This window comes from Nelumbo nucifera, chromosome 2 (genome assembly GCF_055504915.1).
Source record: "Nelumbo nucifera cultivar China Antique chromosome 2, China Antique-T2T, whole genome shotgun sequence".
NCBI lineage: Eukaryota > Viridiplantae > Streptophyta > Magnoliopsida > Proteales > Nelumbonaceae > Nelumbo > Nelumbo nucifera.
The window spans coordinates 112,734,437-112,759,151 of NC_142650.1; the positions used below are offsets into that span (position 1 = coordinate 112,734,437).

The 24,715-nt window shown below is 36.0% G+C and overlaps 2 protein-coding genes across 10 annotated transcripts; both read left to right on the forward strand.

The window, feature by feature from the left end:
- Positions 1 to 2,074: 2,074 nt before the first annotated feature.
- LOC104585893 (uncharacterized) lies at positions 2,075 to 10,075 on the forward strand. Of its 9 annotated transcripts, none has more exons than XR_016083179.1 (5): positions 2,075 to 4,866; positions 5,114 to 5,221; positions 5,454 to 6,536; positions 8,891 to 9,202; positions 9,407 to 10,075. XR_016083179.1 is itself a non-coding variant. In XM_088899472.1 (5 exons), exon 4 carries the CDS (start codon positions 5,544 to 5,546, stop codon positions 6,513 to 6,515), a length of 972 nt encoding a protein of 323 aa, XP_088755598.1. In that variant the 5' UTR covers positions 2,075 to 4,677; positions 4,792 to 4,866; positions 5,114 to 5,221; positions 5,454 to 5,543; the 3' UTR covers positions 6,516 to 6,536; positions 9,407 to 10,075. The 9 variants fall into 9 exon arrangements, 8 of the variants coding, with proteins under 8 accessions (XP_088755598.1, XP_088755599.1, XP_088755596.1 ...); XM_088899472.1 differs by lacking the exon at positions 8,891 to 9,202 and having other exon boundaries at positions 2,075 to 4,677; positions 4,792 to 4,866; XM_088899473.1 differs by lacking the exon at positions 8,891 to 9,202 and having other exon boundaries at positions 2,075 to 2,920; positions 4,792 to 4,866.
- A 7,184-nt stretch (positions 10,076 to 17,259) lies between these two features.
- LOC104585892 (uncharacterized) lies at positions 17,260 to 22,182 on the forward strand. The gene is made up of 3 exons (XM_010242916.3): positions 17,260 to 17,613; positions 21,201 to 21,279; positions 21,826 to 22,182. The coding sequence occupies exons 1-3, from the start codon at positions 17,462 to 17,464 to the stop codon at positions 21,892 to 21,894; spliced, it is 300 nt and encodes a 99-aa protein (XP_010241218.1). The 5' UTR covers positions 17,260 to 17,461; the 3' UTR covers positions 21,895 to 22,182.
- Positions 22,183 to 24,715: the final 2,533 nt, after the last annotated feature.

Consider the following 24,715-nt stretch of genomic DNA (forward strand, 5'->3'; position numbering starts at 1 on the left):
TAATTTTGATATTTTAGCCTAGTGGAGTGAACATTCAAAAAATTATCCAGTTCTTGCCGCCATGGCACATGACCTCTTTGTTGTCTATAGTTTCATCGAAGTCTTGTTTTAGTGCAGGTACCAAGGTGTTAGACGACAAGAGAAATTGCATGAACAATGAAAGTATAGAGATGTGCATCTACTTTAAGGATTTGCTAGATGCAGAAGATAGATTACAAGACAAAGGAAGGCATGATACTACACCGGGTATTTCACCTGATGATGAAAGTCATGATTCATGAAGTTGACTATTTCTATAGAAATTTTTTATTTTTTAAAAATTATTGTAAATTTATTTAATTTATTTGCTATTTCTTTAACAATATAATTTTGTATTTTCAATTTGTAACTATATTGTATTTTTTATTTTTTATTAATTTATTCCATTTTCATATTTCATTCATCTAAGTATCCAATGATCCAATTATTGTATTTGTAATTTGTATCTTTCAAATTTAAATAAAATAAAATTCTTATTTTTCTTCCAATTTGTTATTCCATCATTCTTATTTGGTTAAGTGTTTTTTTTTCATTTATGTGTTACATAACTTAGATTTCTCATTTCTCATTTTTTAATTTTTCAAATAATTCTCAAAGTTCAAAGGAAAGTTAAATATTTTAGTTTTACACTTTTACTTAGAAAAGAAATCAAACATTTCAAAAAAAAAGTCAAAAAAATCAGTCTAGCCCGATTCAGCCTAGGCCCAAGGCCCACCCTGTGGCCCAGCCCGGCACAACCCAAGCTCACGGCATGGCCTGCAGCTCGGCACAGGCCTAGGCTATGGGCCATGCTGGGTCGAACCCCAAAATTTTCATCGGGGAGGGCAACATGGTCAATGACGGCCCATAGGCCACACGACACAACCCACTTTATACCTTTAATCCAAAACAGACCTTGTTTGCCCCTCGATCACACAAAGATTTCGTTTCAAGGCCCCAAATTAACCGAATCGAACCTGATGTCGTGCAATCTGCTTGCTCCCTCGTGTACTATGATTCGGACTCTGACTGGATATTAATCTAGCTGGGCCGAGTTGATGTTTGAGTGCCCGAGCTAAGTGAGTTGCAAGGGAAGAAAGGTGAGAGTGTCCAAGTAGTTTTTACCCAAGGAGAACACTCTGATGCTTAAGTCAGTAAGGAAATGTAGAGTTCTTATGAGAGTGCGAGAGAGCTTAAGAGTATCAATGCGCATACCTCCCTAGGTGAATTTGGGCTCTTTTTATAGTCACTAGGGGCTCAAGACATTTTGGTAATGTTCTTGAGCTTCTGGCAGAGTTGTTTTCGAAATATAAGGTGCATCAATGTGTTGGTTACGAGATCCATGTGGTGGTTAGAGTTTGTTCGCTTAGATTGTGGCGCACGGTACGGAGAGCTACTCCAACGATTGCGATATTGGCGCCTTCAGTAGCAGGGTGGGAGAGCGATTAGACGAGCTCACCTTATGGGTTGCCTTAGCTCACCTCAGCTCGACTGACTTCTTGGCCAAGTCGCTCGCGACTTTAGGGGTCCTGCCAACTCGCCCTTGCCAAGATCGAGATCGGTCTGTGCAAGGTGCTCCGAGCTAACCTGTCGAGTTGGTCTGCTGGCTTGGCGTTGCATTGTCAATAATAGCCACGTGTCGTCATTTGTATGGAAGGACTAAATTACCCTTTATTAGAACCCTTTCTAGATATGACCAATTCGGGCTCAGTTGGGCCAATCGGATCCTACCAATCAACCTAGAATGCCCAAAAACCTCATATTGCCAAATTTCAGCCAAAAATACCATCATTTACCCTTCCATCTAAAAAATCCCGTTTCATCAATCTCATTGGCCCACTCACACAAAACCCTTCTCAGACCCATCTCAATCAACCCTCCACTTTTTTTTTATCCGAAACCATTCACCATTGGACCAGAACCCCGGTTCAACCCCAGGACCCGGTTTGACCCAATTACAGAGAATTACTAAAATGCCCCCGAATTACTCAAAACTACGAAAATGCCCCTGATGCTCACTATAAATTCAACCTAAGCTGCGGCGGCTCCCGCTTCTGATTTCCCTCTCCGCTCTCTTCTCTTTCTCTTCCTCTCTCTTTTTTTTTTCTTCTTCTACCTCTTCTCCGTTTTTTTTCTCCTCCATCATCACTTAACCAGACCACTGTTCATCTTCTTCTCTACCGAAGGTGAACCAGCGGTGGCCGTTTTAGTTTCTCCCCCGGTGATCTCACTCCTCTCGTTCTTCCTATCTCTTTATCTCCTTGGTACCTTCTTTTCACTTTTCATTTCCTCCTCCATCAGGTTTCAGTCACGTTTCTCCACTATTCATCGCCCCTTTCGGTGAGAACAGAGGAGTTGCAGCGACGCAACTCCACCCCTATCCCCATTCAATTCTAGAAGAAACCCAACCTCTTCCGTCTTATTTCTTCCTCTCGTATTCTTTCTTTTCGCCCTACTGCCGTTCTTTCGCCATCCTAATCATCAGTAGAACTCTTGCCCCGTGATCTCTACATTGGGACTGGACAGATTACCGGGCAGTGATCGGAAAATCCACCATTGCTTAGAGAGACTGGACCTGGAAATTCGGCTCGTTATTACCAGCCTTCACGTTACCAGTCGCGGAGTCCATCCCTGTGCAAAGGCGAGCAACCCGAAGAGAGAAGTCCGTTGAAATCCCGCCTCTGTTCTCCACCTTTTCAGATCGAGATTCCCCCTGTTCGATCAATTAAACTTGAGCCAGTATCCAATCAGGCAAAAAATTCAATCCCAGCTAATCATTCTTTTCTCATCAAACTTCCGGTCTCAAGCATCAGTCGCCAACATCATACAGGGAAAGAAATCAGAAACAATAAATACTCTAGTCTTCTGTTGCTATATTTCATCGCAGGCCACATCCAATTTGGTAATGTTTTCCACCTGAAAATATTTCTGATAACGAAGATATAAGTCTCGTTTTGTTTTTGTTCTAACAATCATTGAAGGATGGGTTCTGTATAAATGATGTAACTGGTAAATCACATACTCTTGTATCTTTTCCCTGTAGTCGATTCACTATGGTATTTCTATGTCCTGTCTAGGAATTTGTCCGAAGATCGGATTTGCTGTGTTCTGTTAGTTGATGTTTATATGGAATTTTGTTTTGCTGAAGCTCCAATACTCAAATGAATGGATATGCTAGAATTGAATTGCCTATTTGAATTAGCCTCTGGATAATAATAAAGCTTATTATTATTATTGTTATTGTTATTATTGTTGTTGTTGTTGTTGTTATTATTTTTAAAAAGAATAAACATAAAAGGAGAGAAAAATAAAACAAAGATAATATAAAAAGGAAAGTATAAAAGTCTATAACATTAGATTTGTCAGATTTGAATGTTTAGTTTGATAGATGGGGAATGTTTATAGAATAGGGATTAGCCGGTAAAGAAAGTGATGACAAAGTAATAATAAAAAATATAGTACAAAAAATTTAGGATAAAACAGAATAAATAAGTGACAAATCCAATGAATAATCAATAAATAAACATAACATAAGGTTTCAAGAAAATAACTGAAAATGGCAAAAATAATTGATAAAATATAACAAGAAAATGAAATAATAAAAATAAAAATGAAAGTAAAATAAAAAGATAAATAAAATAGGGAAGATTTTCTTTGTTTTGTATTGTTCTTGTGATTTGCTTTCTTTCTTGTTGCTTTGTTTAAATAATAGTCATTTTTTGTGTTTATGCTTGTTTGGGAATTTCATGTGGGTCCCACCTATTGGATCTGGGAGAGGGGTTTCTAACCCTTTCCCTCTCCCATCCAAGTCTTACCTGGACTGGTTTAGCCGGTGCCTCGGGCTATTGGAGTCACTATTAAAACAAACGGTTTCAAAATAATTCTCAGAGGTCCCATCACCTCATTTTTGTTTACTTGATGGGTGGCAATTCCATTTCCAGCCCAAGTGAACTGTTTCCTGATGCTTACAGACTGGCGACTCCACTGGGGAGACCTACTTGGACCAATAGGTGGGGCCCGCATGGGGTACCCAAGTTGCTTATTTCTTTTTGAATAAAGTTAGCTTTGTTTTGCTAGTCTTTTACTTACATACTGTAGTTTGATTGCTTTATCTTAGTTCTCTTGTTTCTTTGTTTTTTTCTTACTATTTTGCTAACATGCTTAGCTTTAGGTTAGATCTTTTTGGATTGATATTTAGGTTTCTTGTTGTTTGCATCTTCTAGTTTGAGCATGTTTGTCTCATTGTTTGCATTTATTGGGTTGTTGAGAATTGTGGGTTTTTAGGATATTTGCTAGAATGGATGCATGCTTATTTCCCTCATACAATAGTTGTTAGTTTACTTCCTTTCCGTTCTCCTTTGCCAATAAAATCTATTTCCTCTTCATTTCTAATAATGGTTTCTTGGAGGAAATCTTAGTTAGTAGAATAAGTTGGATGAGCAAAACAATAGATTGAGATATTGGTACTTCAAACATTTCTTTCTTGTGGATCAAATCTCACATCATCCAAGGGTGCTTTCATGCCTATGCTCTTAAGATAACATGGAAAATTGCAATCTGAATGAGCTAGGAAGTGCTGAAATACATCTTAAAGACCCCATTTTGAGTTTGGTATTCTTGGATTTCTTTATTTAATGATTGTTGGAGGCTATCCAAAAGGTAAGATTCTTCCTCACACTTCATTTTCTTTGAATGCTTCACCATAAAATCAAGTGGTCACGGAATTCTGTGCACGCTGCTGCACACTGATTCTTGGTCTAATTGATCTACTAGGTGGAGCCCATGGTCAGTTTTATGCTCTTAGCAATGGACAGGTGGCAACTTAGTGGGACCCAAACTCCACTACTGGTACTGGTCTTGTACCTCCAGGGTCCAGATCCAACGTTAGCGCATTGTTTATTGCTGCAAATGTATCATTTATAGATGTTCTCTAGAAGGACCAAGATCCTATTGGCTCTTGCTCTTGCTACAACTACAAAGCTTAAATAACTCCGTTTCAAAAGCATAATAATGAGTATATAAAAGTTTCCTATTGACTTGGCAACCTCATTCCTCAAATCAAATGCCCATCTGAATCTTTTTCCTGCATTTTTAGGATGTGATGAATGATTGTTGACAAAGCAAGGCAACCATCAATAATTCTTTCTACTTTGGGAAATTTTCAATAAACCATGGAACATTGCAAGTGAAATTGTCTAATAAGGTGCATTACACTCCTATAAACGTACCCTTTTTATTATTTTTGTTTCGTTTGAATTTTGAAGTTTTGGGTTGAGAGTATGACATTGTACTTATCTGCGTACTTTTGTTTGCATTCTGAGGGCTGTTACTTTCCTCGATTTTGAATTGATTTACTTGTTTTGAGTATTTTTGGGTTTTTTTTTTTTGGATCTGGGTTTCTGTCTTTCTGATTTGCTATTGGCTTTTATTTTCAGCAGTTGATAAGAATTCCAAGTGTTGGACTTTGGTGGTTTCTATGCTTTTTAGAGTTCCATTCAGATTTCAGCTGATAAGGTTTCGGAGATATGCTGGTTCTTACCATGAATTCAAAGAGGCAGAGACGCCCAAATGTTAGATTGGGAGAGATAGGAGATGTTTCTACGACCTTTACTTGTTGTTTTTCTCAGAAAGCTAAGGAAAACTTAGAAGAGAAGACATGGAAACAAGAGCTGGAGAACTCTAGAAAAACTGATTTTGATCATCCCATTTGTGGGTTCTCCTTGCCAAGGTCATGGGGGTTCACATTTTTGGATCCTGGTGTATCTTCGAGGGTTTTGTCTGATACACAGCACAATAGAGAGAATAGGAACCCTAATTCTTCGAAATTGGTTTCTGAATTTGCAAGCTCGGATGAAACTAATGCAAGTAAACGAAGGTTTGATTTCGGAACTGTAACGCGGAAGGGCCGGCTCATGAAGAGGGGACGGAGCACGAGAGGTAACAATGGTGGTGTTAGCAGCGCTTGGAATTCCAAGGTTTGTCCTGAAATTAGTAATGACAATGAGAAAGAGTATAGGGGTGTTGATTTTGTTGATTCCACATCAAATCCATGCTATGACGTCTATTCTGTTGAGGGGTTCAAGGATTCATCGGACCGTGATACCTCAAATATGAGCAAAGAAGCCCATGGAAGTGAGTGCTTAGAACCTATTTCGGACTTGCAGGTAAGAGGTGATTCCGATGGGTTTTGGATAGAAGATGCTTGTAGAGATGATGGTACATTCTATTCTGATGATGGACCCTGTACGATTCCCAAAGCAGGCCGAGTGGATGACAAGATAGGAACCGGTGTTACTATTGTAGATAGTGTAAGAAGCTGGTTGGAGGAGTTGGGGTTTGGTAGGTATGCTGATATATTTGAAATGCATGAGGTAGATGAGGAAGTGCTGCCATTGCTTACATTTGAAGATCTCAAAGAGATGGGAATAAATGCTGTTGGACCCCGGCGAAAGATGTACACTGCAATTCAGCATTTAAGAGGAGGAATTTCTATTTGATAAACTACACCAAATGGGCAGGTGATCTTGCTCCTACCAGTTTTTTTGTAACAAAAACAACACATAAAATTAATCTTTGAACCTTGTTTTTTCATGATTTTTCTTTATTATGTTTTTATACTAGGTAATGACCACCCTGTTCTAAGTACAGGGCTATTATTTTTTTTTTGGTTAATCTGATTCGGGTTTCTTATTTAATTTAGGAAATTAAGTCATGTTTAATTTGTAATTGATGACTTATTTCGTTTCAAGGAATGGGACTTACATTATTGAAAGTCATTATAGGTGAGTCTTATTTGCATTAGGAACTGAATTAGAAAGGTTAGTATAGGTAGCTATGTCTCTAAAATGAGTACTTTTTCTTTTTTTTTTTTTTTGAGAGTGGAGTTAACTACTTTCACTTTTGTTTTTTTATTGAGAGTAAAAATAACCACTCTCGGGATACTCTTTCTTGAGGAGATAGGTAACCACTTGTTTGGAGTAGAAGCCCTCTAGCCTAAGGGCTCTTCTCTAGTCTATAGAAAAGCCCTCAGGTTAAAGGTTTTCTACCTGAGACAAATGGCTACTTGTCTTCTCAAATAAGAGTATCCATAGAGTGTCTCTATCAACTTTTGGAAAAAAGTGGGATTAGTTAACTCCACTCTCATAAAAAGTACTAACTTCAGACACGTGGTTACCTATAAAAAGAAATTACCCACTTCAAATGATGTGGGATCCATACTAACCTTTTTAATTCAGTTTCCTAATTCAAATAAAACTCACCATAAAGACTTCAAATGATATAAGTCCCATTCTTTCAAATGAAACAAGTCATCAGTCATGAATTAAACCTTTGATTTAATTTCCTTAATTAAATAAAAAACCCAGATCAGATTAATCTAAAAAAAGGTAATAGCTGCCTGTTACTTGGTACGGGGTGGTCATTACCTAGTATAGAACAAAACTTACCTGTCTTGGTATGTTATCTTTTGGTTGTAATTTTTATGCCAACTGAACAAAGACATTTAAATAATACTTGTTACTAATTACTAATTTTTTTCCTAGATATTTGCATCACACAGTTGTGAAGTGTTGATAAGTTAGCATCTTAATATTGATCAAAAGTAAAAAAAGATAAGCTAGCATCTTAAATAATGGCAATAGAGGGATCTTTTTGACCTTGTTTCCCCTTTTTTCTTGTATTTCTATACTAACGGGTTGATATTCTGTCTCCTGGCTTCTGGGTATCTAGGATTTCTTAATTTAAGCTCATAACTTTAACATGATTTCAGACATAATTCATAGGATAATACAAACTGTTTTTGATGAAAAGTTCATCTATGGTGTATAAAAAATGATAAGCTCTTTTTAAGTATCTAAAATGTATAAAAAATGCCCACATTCAATACACTGGAAAGTTTGAAGGGGGGAACTAGCTAATAATTTAGAATGCCTCTGTTCAGTCAAGTGTCTGTATTGTCCTTCATTAAAGTCAGATTTCAATGAGGTCTACTCTCCTTTGAATTCTAACTCTATTTGTGGATTCAACTGCACAATTTGCAATAATGTGCATTTTTTCATTCTTTTGCATATTAGCTTAGATAATTGAGCAGCCAGCTTCACACGGATGCCGGTCTCTCAGTCCTAATGATTAGCTTTTTAAACAGTTTTGAAAGGAAACATAATCCATGTAATATAACTAATTAAACCATTCTATATTGCCTGAGCTAACCTGCTTTTACTAGGGGAGGCTAGGGAAGGAAGTGATGGGGACCTGGGTGCTCTCCAATAATGCCTGCATCTATGCTTTGTTAAATTTATGGTTAGCAATCCTTGCTATGATCAATGCTTGGTTTCAGTATCCTCAAAGTGTTGGCTTCTATTCTAACACATTATGGATGTTCCATTTGTAAAATCATGCCTCCCTCCTCCTTTATGGAATCCAGAACAGATCCACTTTGTTTCCCACTTTAACATTAGCAAGGGTTGAGTATTGTATTCACTGAAAACACTATACAACATGGCCCAGCTGGTTATATGCTAGTACCCCCTAAAATGGGGACTACTTGGAAAAATTTGTTTAGACTTTGGAATTTGTTTTTTATTGTTAGGCCTTCTCATGATAAGTGTGATCTCCCCTAGAAATAGTTGGCAATACATAAAAACTTTATCCCTGTAACATGAGGACCACGTGAGCATCCAGACAAAATTGAATACTGGGTCTGCATGTAGGTGGGTATTTAAGAAAGCTGGTTTGTGACGCTTTTGTAGAAAATGTCATGGAAGTAAAATATTTAGTATTGAGTATTGGACCACAAGGGAAGGAATATGTGGCTTGATCAGAAGTATATTTGTTCTTCTAAGTGTTTTTTTTTTTTTTTTTTGGCAAATTGTAGAGCTAACACTATCTGGTCACAAGAGGTGCAGTCTCTCGGATGTATCTGCACTGAAGTCATGCAAAACTCTTTTGCTAGTTCTTTCTAGGGTACTGGCGTACTGCTATTGTAAAGAGCGTGTTTTCAGTTGTCAATCCTAACCATGTAAGGTGAGTCAAAACTGTTCCCATTTGATCATAAAATGAATGGCTGGGGATCATCATAGAGGGTTGGTTTCCCAGCTCTGTAATAGGAGGTTATGAGCTGAGCTAACTACGCAGCATGTTGGACTGTGTACATCACCCTTCTTTTGCACAGAGTTGTAGTCCAATGGTAAGTTAGTATCATGATTCCTGAATCATCATCAATACAGGCCTTGTTCGGCTACATGAATCCTGTTCTGTCTGTCATTCCTTTGTATGTAGTGCCATATCCATTGTTAAATTTTCGGTGCCTAAATTATTTCTTATGTCCCTTTCTGTTTGCCCCTAGCTCAACTAACCCCTTTAACATGGAACTGATCACTTTTTCAAACAGGTGCTAACATAATATGGCTTAAGCTGGGCAAGCTTTGTGTTTGTCATGATCTGGAACTCAAAAATAAAAAGTAAAATAAAATAAAAAGAAACTGTCCGGGTGAGGTGAGCTGGTTGGTCTGGACTGGTGCATGCTGTCATTTCAGTGCTGGTGCTCATTGTGTGGTCTTTGCTGTTGCTGCCCTTTGGACTTGGAGAGCCGGTGTGGAAGATATAGGAGGGCTAGTCTAAGGCAGGCTCCCTAGATATCAAATTATAGGCATTTGGAAGCTCGGAAAAATGATTGCATTTCGTCTTCCACGCTTTCTAGCCACTTAAAATTTTACATTTCATTATAATTATTCCAGAGAAATGTTAGCCTTCGGATACCAGCCTTCATTTCGTATTATCCACAAGTCAACAATTGCTATCATACACCAGATGTCTATCAGGTATGGGTCACCATCTACTATATACACCCCTCCATGTGGATCATAACTCCTTTATACAAGGTTCCATATACTTGGTTGATTGGTTCAAGGCATTGCCAGTAAATCTGACAAGTCTTCTCTTAGCATTTCAAAGCTTAGACCTGTTTTATGTACGCCAGAAAGGCAAAGACTCAGTGATATCATATTGTGGGCCACTATTCACTAAACGGATTTCAAATTCAATTTAAACCTGATTGTCTAAGGTAGACTCCCTGGATATCATATCATACTGTAGGCATTTCGAAGCCCCGAAACATTTATTTTTAGTGACCTAAAATTGTTCCAGATAAATATAGAGCAGCAGCAATGCTTTGGACCAGTTTTCATTTCGTATTGTTCACAAATCAAAAGTGCATCAAACACCGGCTCCAGCAGTCTATCAGGTCTGGGTGACTATCTACCACTCCATGTGGGTCCCTGACTACTTGGTGTATATTGCATTTGAAACTTGAAAGCATTCCGAGATGAAAGCGTGGGCCTTGGCTGCTTTTGGATGAAAGCATTCAAGAAAGGAAGTGTCATTTCAAAGTTCAAACCAATTTTAGAAGATAAAAGCGTGGGCCTTGGCTTCTTTCGGATGCTCGAAATTGGTTTAATTTCATGTAGTTATTACCAAGTAATAAAGCATTGGTATGGGGTATAGAATTGAACAATTTGGATATGGATACAGATAGGGAAATGCATGGATAATGAAAAATATAAAAATGTTTAGATATGCTAAGAAAATGAGTATAAATTAAATAATTATATTAATAATTTTAAGTTTAATATTAAAATAACTATAAATAATGTATAAATATATAGGAATTGTATATTTTAATAGTATATTTGAAAAAATATATTGCTATTGATATAATGGGATGCATAGATATTATATGATTTTATTGATAATGCATCAATTTTTATTTTTATTAAAATCCAAGGCACAAAAAATATGCAACCATTATATTTAAATTATTATATCAATTATTTTTATTTTACTATTTTCAATTTTTAACATCAACAAAAAACAACTAAAATTTAGTTTGCAAATGTTTAGTAAATAATACTTTCACTTTTGTAAACAATAAATATGTTTATATAAATGTAAATGAAATTTTGAAGGTGCATATCATGTGAAAATTCATAACTTTTAATTGCTAAAATAATTATTCATTATTAATATTTTTATTTTATGAATTTTTTGAAATAAAAAAATTAATTTTTATTTAAATGGGGATTAGTGGATTTGATAGATTTAATTTATATTATATTCTTAAATATTTTGTAAACAATATTTTATCTTTGTAATAATAAATACATTGTTATTTAATAAAATTAAAATATTAATTAATAATTTATAAAATAATTTATCAAGTCTACATAAATAATTCTAAGTATTAAAATAATTATTATATTAATAATATTTTTATTTTTATAAATTTATTGAAAATAAAAAATCAATTATATATATGTGGATTTGATAAATTATTTATTTTATTTTTATAAAATAATAATTTTAAATATTATTCTTGTTAATTTGTACTTGGAGTTATTTAATATACTATTTGTTTAGATTAAATGTAAGAATTAATTTTAATAAAAGATAATTTATTTCATTTATTATCATGAAATGAAAGGTGGTTTGATGGTTAAGATCCTTGCACTCTTAGATGTTATGCGACTTAGGTTTTAGGGATCGAATCACGTTAAAACCTTTTTTTTAGTAAAACACTTTTCTGTACGATGCATGGGTTCCCCTGTATCAATGCATATCGGCCAATACTTTGTGATGCGCGCTAGTATAGTGGCATATCGAATCAATACGCACGATTGATATGACACATTGTTAATCATGGTGTATCTCATATCCTTCACTACCTATATGGTATGTCTCGCATTGGGCATATCATGTTGATAGTTTAGTCCTTGGTTATTACTATTATACACCAAGACTTTTGGTTTGAATTATCTATTGGATTTCACACAACTACTTATTACCATGCTCTTTTTCTCATAGAGATATAACACGACTTAATTAGAAGTTGGAATCATAGAAAATAACCAATTAGGAGGGTGAGTCTAAAATTCGTCATCATTAGACATTCATGATCGACTGTATATGCCATTTATAAAATGTATATGAGATACATAGAATCAAAAATCGTGGCGCATAACTGGTCCACACCACACCTATAGAATGCCACTGTGCGTGTGGATTGGTTCAGCCCACATAGTTTGTCCACAATTCAGAACAGTTGTGGACTATGGTGTGGTGTGGACTAATCCATACTCACCAATTTCTCATCCACACTACAGAACACCCCTATATCGTGGATCGTCCTTGTCCATATTCCAAAATCTTGGCCACACATGTATCTCATGGATGTGGTCGGTCCACAATATTTTCACACTATTTTGATACAATACATCTATTCTAGCATCAACTCATGGATGAGTATATCGTGGATTGGGCCCGTCCACACTCTAATATAGCGTCAATGGGAAAAACTCGTGGATACGTCCCCTCCACGGTTTATTTTTTATTCCATGCTTCACAAGTGCTTGCAACTAGGAAGTGAGTGAGAGGGGGCGTTCTTCCGACTGTGACTCTTGTCTGATACCAAGGTTCAAAGTATCGGCATGTATCATCTCGTATCGACCGACACATCATTCCAAGACCCCTCCAATGCACCCCTATAGTGGGTGTATCGAGGGTTTGACCGGTTCAGGGAGTGGAGGAGTCCTAAATTGGCCCCCCAGAACCAGTTTTGAAAAAAAATAAAAAAAAAGTAAAAAAAATGTATCAAAATGCCCGATACGCCCCTACCGGCATATCTGGCCTATCGATATTTTGAACCTTGTTTGATACTTTAATAAAAGGTTCAGGTGATGACCGTCGACTTCAGTTTTGCTCAACCAATGGAGGAAAATAGGGGGGGTCTGTAAACAGTTGGAGGAGGGTGAGAATGGTGAAGGGAGTCAGTGTAGATGATAGAGGATGGGAGAAAAAAAATAGTGTGAAATCATAAAGAAAATGGAAGGAAGATTGGGCGGATGTTGTGGCTGTGAAGTCTCCTCTATGGTTGGAGAGTAGAGTTGGATGATGGTATGAGAGCAATGCGAAGAAGAAGAAGAAGAAGAAGAAGGAGGAGAAGAGAGAATGGGGGAGGTTTTGGTTGCCACCACCACATTGTTCTCATCTAAGGAGGAAGAAGATGAATGGTGCCTCCTTCAAATTAGGTTAAACTAGAAAGTTTGGTCAGTTTTGATAATAAGGATAAGGGTAGTTTGGTAAATTTAGAGAAGTCTAAGGGTAATTTGATAATTTTGGAAATTCGAGGGTAATTTGGTTAATTGGGGCCTAAGGGGATCAAGGTCAAGTAGGGTAATTTAATTATTTTACTATTGTTTTATTAAAAGAAATAATATTTATTGGTTAATATTAATTCATTGATGCATTTTTCAAAATATGTCATATAAAATGCAAAAATTAGATATTTATGATTAACTGTGTAAAATGTATATGAGATACATGGAGTCAAAAAAGTGTAGTGTGGACTAGTCCACACCATGCTACAAAACGCCATTGTGGGTGCGAACTGGTCCAGTCCACACAGTTTGTCCACAGTTTAGAACAACTGTGGATTGTGGTGTGGTGTGGGTTGGTCTCTGCCACACTATAGAGCACCCCCTTAATGTTTATATTTTAAAATAATATTTTTTAATATTTTATCAATAAGAAAATATTTTTTTAATTTTAATTCTAGCATAAGCCCAACGATGCTCCTCCACTCCTTTTTATTTATTTAAATATTAATATTTAATGTTTTTATCAATAAAATAATATTTAAAATATTTTTTAGTTTTAATTATTTTACTATTGTTTTTATTAAAATTAATATTTATTGGTTAATATTAATTTATTGATGTATTTTTTCATTATATTTATCACATAAAATGCAAAAATTAGACATTTATGATTGAATATATGGATCATTCATAAAATGTATATGAGATACATTGAATCAAAAAGTGTGGTGTGGACTGGTCCCCACCACGCTTATAGAACAACACTGTGGGTGTGGACTAAGACTTGTTCATGGGCCGAGTCGGGCTTTTTATATGTATTAATAGAGTACACTCAGCCTCGAGCCCAAGCCTGGCCCAACCATCGGGTCTAAGTCTTGAGCTCGAGCCCGAGCCCGAGCCCAGCCAGAAGTTTGAAAACAAATTTTTTTCTGTTTTTATTCAATAAAAAAGTATTTTATTTATATTAAAAACCTTCAAAACTCAAAAATAATAATCATATCACTATTACTTGGAAAAAAAGGAGAAGAAGAACAAAGAAAAAATATTATATATATATTATTTTTATTAAATTTGTCTTATTGTAATGTGTTTCTTTTTACATTTATTTTCAGCTTGTTGTAATTCTTTTCTTTTCATGATAATGAAATTTGTCTTTTCTCAAAATTGTGTGGACCAGTTCTCCGGTGACTAATGAGGGAGTTTGTGAGGCTGAAAGCTTTCAGATTTGAGAGCATGTGGATGGGCCATCCTAATTTTTTGAAATTCATAAAGCAGAAATGGAATCATTATCAGGTGGGAAGGTTCTACAGGTTTCAAACTGATGAAGAAGTTCAAATTTTTAAAGGAGGATTTAAAGAAATGGAGCTCTCAAGTTTTCGGGAATGTTGAAAAAAGAGAAAAGGAGGTCCTAGACAGAATGGCTAGGTTGGATAGATTGGAGGAGGAAGAGAATTAGAAAAATTAAACTTTGGAAGTAGTTTTCATTTGATGCCTGACCACAAACCCAAAATTCTTTTTTTTGTCTTTTGTTAAACTTTGAAAGTGAATCATGTGAGACACTTCATGCAATGAGAAAAAGTTTAACAGAAAACATGGCTCTTTATAAAGCGAATGGGAGTGACAAATGTAATGAGACAAACTTCAAATAGTTAGAGTTAAGGCAGAGTCGAATTGACTTGAGTTTTAGAAAGCCAAAATCATGGTTTTCAAAACCGGACCGGACCGGATGGTCAGATCGGAAAAATCGGGACTGGTTAGGTGATCGGTTTCGTTTTCCTCAAAATCATTGATTTTGGTCAGCGAACCGCTGAACTGGGCGATTAATCGTTCGAACCATTTGAATGGTTTTGACTGTTTTTTATTTTTTTGAATTTTTTTTATTTTTTGCCAGAATGAGCCGAGCGTTTGATTCGAACGATCGAATCGTTTGACCCAATAACCAGACCCCTGACCGCTTCGGTCACCGGATCGGTTTTAAAAACCATGGCCAAAATGCCAAGGTAATCAGAAGTGAATGATTTACAATGTAACAGGAGCATATTGTAACACTACTATTTTTCTTCTCATGTACAATATCTAAATCCATGGTAGAAGACCAAGTATTAAGGATGACATCTAGTATCAAACCTCATACTTCAAGTACCCCTCAAGAACATCGAGAAGTAAATGGCCACTCTCTCCATTCCTGTTAAAATCATATCCATTCTTTGCTACAAAAGTCCTTCAACTCAGCTTTCCAAAAATCCTTTTGCTGCAAGAAACAAAGAAAAAAGAATGTATAAACAAAATATAAAATGTCACATAACAATAACACGCCATCTCATGAGTTTTAAATTCAAGTTTGCTGCAGAAATGGCCAACCTGTGAACATTTTCTGTAATTTCTTAATTCAGTTACTGAAAAATGAAGCCTTTAGCTAGTGAATACACAAACTGTTTACCTCATTGGATCCATGGATTCAGCAAGCCTTGTACACCTGGAAATCTTCTTGCCTCTGTTTGATTCCCATCCCACGGCATTAGGTATAGACTGATGGTCTCTCCAACCTAAACAAATAATCCACGAATTGAAGAGTGTAGGTGATATAAGCCAATTCAAACTACACAGAAAGAGAAAATTCATTAGAAGAGAGCCATTACCCATTTTCTGCTGATCTACCTTGTGGAACTGAAAGCAAAACTTCACCGACAAGGGAGATGGCATGGGTCATAGAAACCAAAAAGAATCTGGAGGCAGCCAAGTACCAATTTACATTTCACAGTAATCTTAGACAAACCTTATAAAGACAAATTTATGGTTGCATATAACTTTGCAAGATGGGCTATTTAAATATTATTCAATATCATGAATAGTTAACATACAAATTCCAGAGAACTCTGATGGTTTCATGGACAAACCTTTTGGCCATCACCCTTGCAGGCTTCCCAATCTTTTAATGGCCTAACTGTGGCAAGTGAATTTGAAGATATAGTAACTAGAAAGAATGGTACATCTGCAGTAAAATTAGTGAGTTAACCTCCTGGAAAGAAATAGCAGAGCTAAACATTATATTGAATTAACAAAGCAGAAATAACACAACAAGCAGATCAACCTGCTGTTAGACTCGATGTACGCCATGCATTACAGACATCAAAAAGGATAAAAAAAAACAACTAAAATGACTAACTGAACCAAATCATAGAAAATATTTATCCTCTTTGGCACCTCCTCTAAACTGAAATACTGCGAAGCTGGCTGCAAATCAATCAATGTTGCTGGAGGATCAAGCACCGGGGCAGGAAAGGCAAACCAGTAATGGAATCAGCAAATGAGATGATAAGGAATCTGGATAGCACTGCACCATCCTCCTCTGCTTTTCCAGAACAGAAGTCATCCCAAATCTGATGATGAAGAAGTATTACCATTTGGGTGTTGGATTTCTAAATACATTTTGGTTGGTGAATTTTTCTTCAGTTACATTATTAAGTGATGTTGTAGTACTACATCACAAGATTGTTTGCAGAAGGCAGGCATTGCATGAAGGTTATCAATTCATACTTCCAAATAGAAATGCATAGAAATAAATAAAAACCTATACTGGAAGAGGGGTACCTTCTTTTATTTTTGTTTAAGTACTAATTGTAAGTGTGGCAGTTTAGTTTGCATAAATCGTTAGATGCCATGCTTATCTTGCAAAAATTTTTCTTATCAATTGTTTATTATTTTTAATATTTTTATCAATAAAATATTAATTATTTTATTTATTTTTTTAATTTTAATATTTTTTAAATATTTAATATTTTTTTAATTTTTTAAATTAATTTACTATTGTTTTATAAAAAATTAATATTTATTGATTAATATTAATTCATAGATACATTTTTTAAAATATTTATCATATAAAATGCAAAAATTAGATATTTATAATTAACCATGTATATCATTCATAAAATATACATGAGATACATAAAATAAAAAAAGAGCACTACCTAAGGATGTGGTGTCACCAATTTTTAGTCATAGTACACCCCCAAGTCATTTGATTGTAAGTTGAAACTATTGGGATTTTGTTCTGCATTCACATTGTAGACTATACACTCGATTTGCTTGCCGTTTGTGCCATTGACTTTACTTTTGACTTTAAGAGGGCCCTTCAATGCAGCCTTTCTTTACATTCACAAAAGGCTGGTATTGGCCGCCGAGGCCCGGACGGATATATTCCGCTGCATAATCTTACCCCGTGACACTGGCAGTCCGCGCCTAGAGTGAAGTAGTGAGCCTGTAGAGTGTGGACTCAACTTTTCAGAGAGAGAGAGATGGAGAAGTATTTTGGTAATCCATATCGTGGTGACCCGGGCGTTCCGCACACTGATCCTGAACGATTCGTGAACATATGGATTGGTTCGTTCGTGTTCTCTGCGATAACCTGGTTCCATCCATACATGTGGCAACTCTCAAATCAATACAAGTAAGCTCTTTTTTTTTTGTTTATTTTTTTCGCGATAATCTGGTTAGGGCTTTCCTTTTGGTGTTTATCTGAATCTTTATCAGGGTTTATTTGTTTGGTCGTGCTCTTTTCTAGGGTTTCATGTTGCCATAATCACGGCTCGTTTTGTTAAACTCTGAGGTTCTCACTTCTTCTGTTTCAAAAATTTGTAGGTTTTTTAAGTTCTTCTATACGCGTTTGAAATTTTATGTACATTGCTTCCCGATTCATTCTAGGCTCTGTTTATCGCTTAAAACAATCTTAATACGGAATTTTAAAGTCTGTAATATCATTTATTATCTTCTGTTTTTATTAGTAAGCGTTATTTCTCATAGTTCATATTTATCATATTATAATGATGCTACATCGTTCGCCTTCCCTTTCAAATAATTGTGTTCAGGTTGATACTGTTATTGGTGGATATTGATTGTTATAAGCATTTAGAAGTGTCATGAGCATACTGTATGAGTGCATGGTATAAAAAGTTCCAGGAAATTTGTGTTATTGTATAACTATCTTTTAAGGGTAATGGTTATGGTGCTTCCTGGTGAATGAAACTATTACTGCTTGTATAATTAGATAGTGAATGATGTTAAGTTTAAACTGTGGTTTCGAAATAGTGCAGCAATTGTAATTCATAGACGTTAGGGGCATTTGGCCATTAGGACGCAAACTCCCCTTCTGCACTTCGAAATTCAGTTCACAACTTCACATTCATTATAAAAAATGTATGCATATGAACCGATACTACTTCATTAATCCTTCAGTAACTTCTTAGCTGGCCCCTCTTTTGCTGATTCCTGTCTGTGGTGGTGGCTTTGAGATGCTTATTGTCCCCTCAGAAGTTCTGTTCTTCATGTAGACTGCCATACTTAATAAGAGGAGAGAGAGTCCTTGATTTTCTGCCCTAGCGTTCCTTCTTGTATTGAGTGTGATCTCACTTTATCTCCCTTTCTGCTTTAACTAGGTTCTTCCTAGAGATTTATCCATGCTGATCTCCCATTGGCCTTCTTGGGGCTTTGGTTCCTGTGACACCATCTCATAGGAACCTGCTGCTTTTTGTTCTTTGTTGTGGTCTGTGGGAAGTATGGAACAATTGCATCTTTGAGAATAAAAACTTTGAACAATTGCATCTCATAAGCTTTGATCTTTTGGTCGTATATCCTGAAGGCTCTTGAAGGGCTGAAAATGTAATCATTATAAGCAATAGTGGGTGCACCTAATTTTTTTTCCTCATTAACCACAGAAAGAACTTGTTTTTTTTTTTTCATTTGGGGGCGGGGTCCTTTTTGCATATAGTAACAAAATTCGCTTAGGCTCTCTATGTTTCAATATAAAAGGGATGGAATATTTTCTGACTTAAGTATTTCAGCTATATTTTTGCCCCTTTTAGGATGGAAACTTTGTTTTCCTGGCATTTACACCAAAGGAAATTAAAAGAGGCAAAACACAGTTTTTGCCTTAAAAAAGGGTTAAGAAGTTGAAACAAACAGTCTTGCCACTTTCCAGAAAGAAAGGGAAAACTCATGCATGTAATCTTTGTTTCATTTTGTTCTATTTACAATCCAATACATTTATGAAATGATTTAGTGTTTTGGTGCAAATTGGAATTTCCAAACAAATAAGGGGAAGGCGAACATGTTCAACTCAGGAAGTACGAAATTATTTACTAGTTCACTATTTAATAAAAGGTATGATCTTATCAAGCTGGATGAGTATTCATAGTTGTCAAGGTGACACCTAGGCGGCAAGGTGCCTTTGGAGGCTTGCCTCGCCTAATTGCCAAGCAGTTTTGTACGTTGTGTTGTAAAATACTTTTATATTCTTAAATTTTTGGGATTATAATTATAAAATAAACATTATTAAACTAAAATATTCATTTTTTGTGTTTATATACTAATTTCTTTTTATTATTTTTGTATTTGTTAGAGTTTAATCAACAGACATTGCTAAATGTTGTATTGAACCCTCAAAGACTTCAAAACCTGGACCAATAAGGAAGAACTTAAAATTGTCTAATCGACACGTTTTCTTCTTCCGCCTTTTCTTTCCTTCTTTTCCTATAACAAAAATAGGGTTCAGCCCCTATATTTTTTGAATTTTCTTTTATTTCTTCTTTTTCTTCTCATGAATATGTTGATTTTCTATACTTTAACATGAATTTTATACTTTTTTATGAAAATTATGGGTAATTATTTAGGAAATATGGCTATAGAACCTAGGGAACTACCTTAGGTTATATGTTTATTACTTAAAAAATCCATGGCCTAGGCGACAAGGGCAGCCCCTGTCGCCTAGCCTCACCTTGGTGCCTTGGAAACTATGGTAAGGTTCATGTATCTGACTCTCTCCCCACATGGTTAAGACATGATGATGCTTGTTTAGTAAATAGGCACTGTTTAATCATATAAATCACAGAGGCACTGATGCAAAGAATTTTTCAAGTGGCAATTTGTATTTGGTAAAGCCATCAATGGGGGCCAATCCCTGATCAGTGTTGCTGAAGCACTTGTAGCAGGGGGTGCAATTAAAGAAGCAGCTGATTGAGGCATAAGTCATCTATGGCTGGAAGAAGTCAAGAGGATTAATGCCTTAATTGGGGTTTAGATGGACACTTCTGCAGGAGATCCCAACACTGTTTGAGACATCTTGCTTCTCTCCTTGAACTATGATTGTATGATTATATTCAGATGTCTGAGAGCAGCAGTTCTGTGGTTGATTTGGAAGTAAATAGCTGCCAGAGCCTTCACTAAGAGGAGGACCTCTTGAAGAGGTTTTGATAGAACTCTTTGGGTGGTCCAACAGGTTTGCACAATAGATGAGTCCAATGACTGTAGTTTTGATGAAACTGTGAAAGGATTGGTTCATGTTGTTTCCATACATCTATCCAGAGGGATCCCTCATCAGACTTAGGCTCCACCTTCCTGGGGCTCCATGTAAATGAATTTTGATAGGTATTCATTGGGAAACCCAGGACCATCAGTGATTGTAAGTGTTTTCACTCTTTGGGAGTCGGGGGGGTGCCTGATATGGACCAGTAGTTGGGTGATTCCATTTGGGCCTAGATACAATCTCTCTTTGGTTTGTTTCATCCGTAAGATCTTAAGAGCTCACTGGATAAAACAAATTATAGGAAACTAGGTTAGAGTTTTTTGGATGTACATGTGTGTAGTTAGAGAAACAATTTATGAATTTAATTTTGTTTTTATGAACATATGGCCTAGACTTGTCTACATTCTCTTCAATTTTTTTTTCTGGTCAAATCAGCTTTTATTTTCAATGACAAATTCCTTATATTAGAATCTTACAATAATCTCTTGGATGGATATGAAGTTAAGATAGTTTGTGGTGAGAGGGCTTGTTTCTTCTGTCGTTGTATGCATTTCCATGAATGTTTTGAAACAGGAGCTATAGGTATATTGTAAAACTTCTAGTTATAGTAAATGGCACAATCAAGTTCAAGCCTTCAAGGATATGGGCGCAAGTATACAATGTACCAATATCTTATTAGAAGTAGGCTACTTTGTTCATCTTTCCTTTCCGCCTTAATGAAATACTTCCATATGCAGCTGGCATGATCGGGCAATGCTATTTGAGCAGTACCACTGGAAGAAAGCACTGAAGAAGAGGCAGCCATATAAATTCAAGGTGAGAGCTCAATTTCTTGTAACTGATAAGTCTTCATTCTCTATTTTAACAATATTTTTGCATGAAGGTTCTTATCAATTTTAGTATCTGTTTCTTGCTTCTTTTTTTCTGCTTGTATTTTTGTTTGTGTATCTTAGAGTGAGGAAATCCATTTTTTCTTATTTCATTGTGAGATCAAAGTTCTACATTCCCAAATGTTAAAGGCTATGCCATCAAGGTAGGCATAGTGTCTGTTTGCAGTCAGTTTTTAAATTTCTTTATTCTTTACGGGCAGATAGTATGTATGCCCATAGAAATGTGAAAAAGCAAATTGGAAGCATAATGCTGGGAAGCTATATTGATGCCATTGTCCCTTGCCAGCTTCTCCGATTTGGGCTGCTAATTGATGGATGCCTACCTTATACTCGTTTTTGCCAATACCAGAGTGTCATCTCTAAAAACAAGTTTAACTATGCCTCCAAAAAAAAAAAGAAATATTGGAATTGGCAGCTCATAGATGGTTATTTCTGTTCTCTTGAATGGTATTTATGTGTTCTTTTTGTGCAGTGGAACCAGTACATGAACAAGGACCTTCGGGATTCATACTATTTCAACTGGCCAGTGTACTTTCCCTAGAACATGTCCCATATGTGCCTAGGTGTGGTAGCTTTACTAATGCAGATTCTGTTCTTCTTTTCCTTTTTTTTTTCCAGTCCATATGTCGAAGGAGTGAATCATCCTAAAAAGGGATTGTTTACCTTATTCTGTGGTTCTAGATCTTTAAAGCAGCAGGTTTTCTGTTCTAGCTAGTCTCCTTGTGTTGTGATGCCTTTGGACGAAATAATTTTGTTGCCTCCAATCAGCTGTCCTGTTGAAGTATTTAGTATGCCCTCCGGGCACTTAAGAGCTTGTCTATTTTTAGAAGATCGTTGGTACCAGTAATGGCTTCATGATTTGGTAAAAGAAACTCACCATCATAGAGGTTGTAAGAAATACACGAGAAAGCTCTATATTCATGGTAACTTGGTCAATTTACCCATTAACATCAGTCTTCTTAAAGGCTGATAAAAAAAAAAACATCAGTCTTCTTAAAGAGCTGCTTCATCTCCGCATTTGAAAGTTGAACTATAAAATGAAAGTAGGCTTTTGCAGTACAAGAATACTGGATTGGCTAAGGAGGTGTGGATCCATTAATGATCCAATTATATATTTTTTTATCAATGATATTCGATCCAGTTATAAATGGATTGAATTTGGATTACTCTTAATCAGAACGAATTCAGACAAATGAGTACCATTTGCAGCCTATTCCATACCACCCAACTAATAAAGCCCATTCCCAAATAGAAAAACACTGAAATTTAAACTTTTATTAAAGTCGAACGTTGAATAAAGGATGTGTTTGTTGCATATCCATTAAGTTCATACTCAAATGCAAGGTTCAAAATATCGATATGCCCAATATGCCGGTATGGGCATATCGGGCGAATTGATACAGCTTTTGGTGCTTTTTCTTTTAATGCAACTGGTTCAGGGGAACCGGCTTAGGCCTCCTTCACACCCTGAACCGGTCACACCCCTGATACATTCACTGTAGGGGTGTATCGTAGGGGTTCCAAAATGATATGTATTGGCCGATACGTGTCGATACTTTGAACCTTGCTCAAATCTGAAGTGCTTGGGAGATGAATTGTATGTTCCCATCTGTTCTATTAGGGAACGCTTTCCAGAAGCTTTAATGGGGAGCCATGTAGATGGCTGAGGAATGGTCGAGGTGGTTTTCGGTGACTTATCCTAAAGGCTAAAGAAGTTCATCAAAGCTTCAGCCCTTCCAAACAAGCTCTCAATTTGGTTTTTCTAGATTTTTCATCAAATATTATTTGTAGACCTCATCTCACAAGGCTTGCTTAATTTTGGTTCAGCCCCCTCAGCAAAAGTTTGTATTGCCACATAAAATGACTAACCATAACCAAAATTTGACTCTGAATGTCTTTTTTTCTTTTGCCAGTTATATTGCTTATAGGCTTTCTAGACAAGCCACAAGCCCCACCCCCACCTCACAATCAAAAATTACAACATGAAAGCCCTCCGTTCCAAACGGGCACTTAAAGTTGATGTCCCCCGACTGGACTCATTGTTGATGTGGGACTGTGGATTCTACTAACCTTTTCTTTTTCTGGTAAGAGTGGACTGAAGCGAAATCTGCTATGTCCATGGCATAGTTTTGGGCTAAAAGCCTAAAACCTTAAATCATGGGCTTTGGATGTATTTTGGGGCCATTTTTATTCTTTAGTCATTTCATCCAATTCAAGGTACTACATCGAGGGATGTGATTTACAGCTTTAGCCGATTATGCCAAGGCTAGGCCACCGCCCACTGGACTAGTTTAACTAAAAAATTACTGAATTGGTCGTAGTTTCCTAAAACCCCCTGGATCTCAAATGTGTGGAATTTTTAAAATACAAATGGCAAGATTCAAACCCATTAGCCTTTTTTTCACGTATATCGTGTTGTTACCATTAATCCACCTCGTTTTTTGTATCCATAATCTTTAACGTACACATTGCATTATTTAACGTGTATTTCAAAGAAAATGTGAATTGGGACTTTGGGAGGTCTGAATTTTGTCATAATTTAAAAATTAAAGAACTAACCATCTATCAAGTATAACATTACTCTTTGTAATATATTATTTCTAGTATTTAGGTGGCTTGTCTTATATCATCACGGTTTTACCTCTAGTTGTTAGATAGTACATGCTCTTAACTTCAATCGAACTGATGCACATGAACATTTATTTGTAAATGAATAAAGTACATTGTTTCATGTTTGATATTAATATGTTTTTTATGCATTACCCTTTAAACTGAATACTTATAAGAATCACGTTAGTTTAAAATGTTCCCAACCATTGAATAGACTTGGCAAGTTTATCCTATCAAGGTTGACACTAGTGTGCTGTCATACAGTTGGAACAACTTGTCTTAGCTATTAGGGTTAGACCTCAAGCACAGGTAGTGTGTGTTTGGAAAAAACAATAAACCTGAACCAACTTCCAATTATGCCATGAATTTTGGAGATAGATGGGCAAAACTAGAAAGTTACACATAACCCTACAATTGATTATGGTACTGCACTAGGTGTTGGACCGGGTTGCCTTTGATGTGCCAATAAGTGAGATCTATCAAGGATCAACACCTAAGCATGTTGGGGCAGTTTGGGAATTCACTTAAGTGGGTGATCATAATGATAGGATATGTCCGTTTGTCGGACAAAGCAAATATCAAGGTTTACATTCTCTGATGGAAACCTAAATTGTTAGCAATGGATTTCAAATGTATTTGAAATCTATTTTTGCAAAATGTATTTATATATAATATACTGTTATTTTATGAAAAATGTTGCAAAATGTTTTAATCCCGGGATCCATTTGAGCAGAGAGTGTGGCACTGCAACT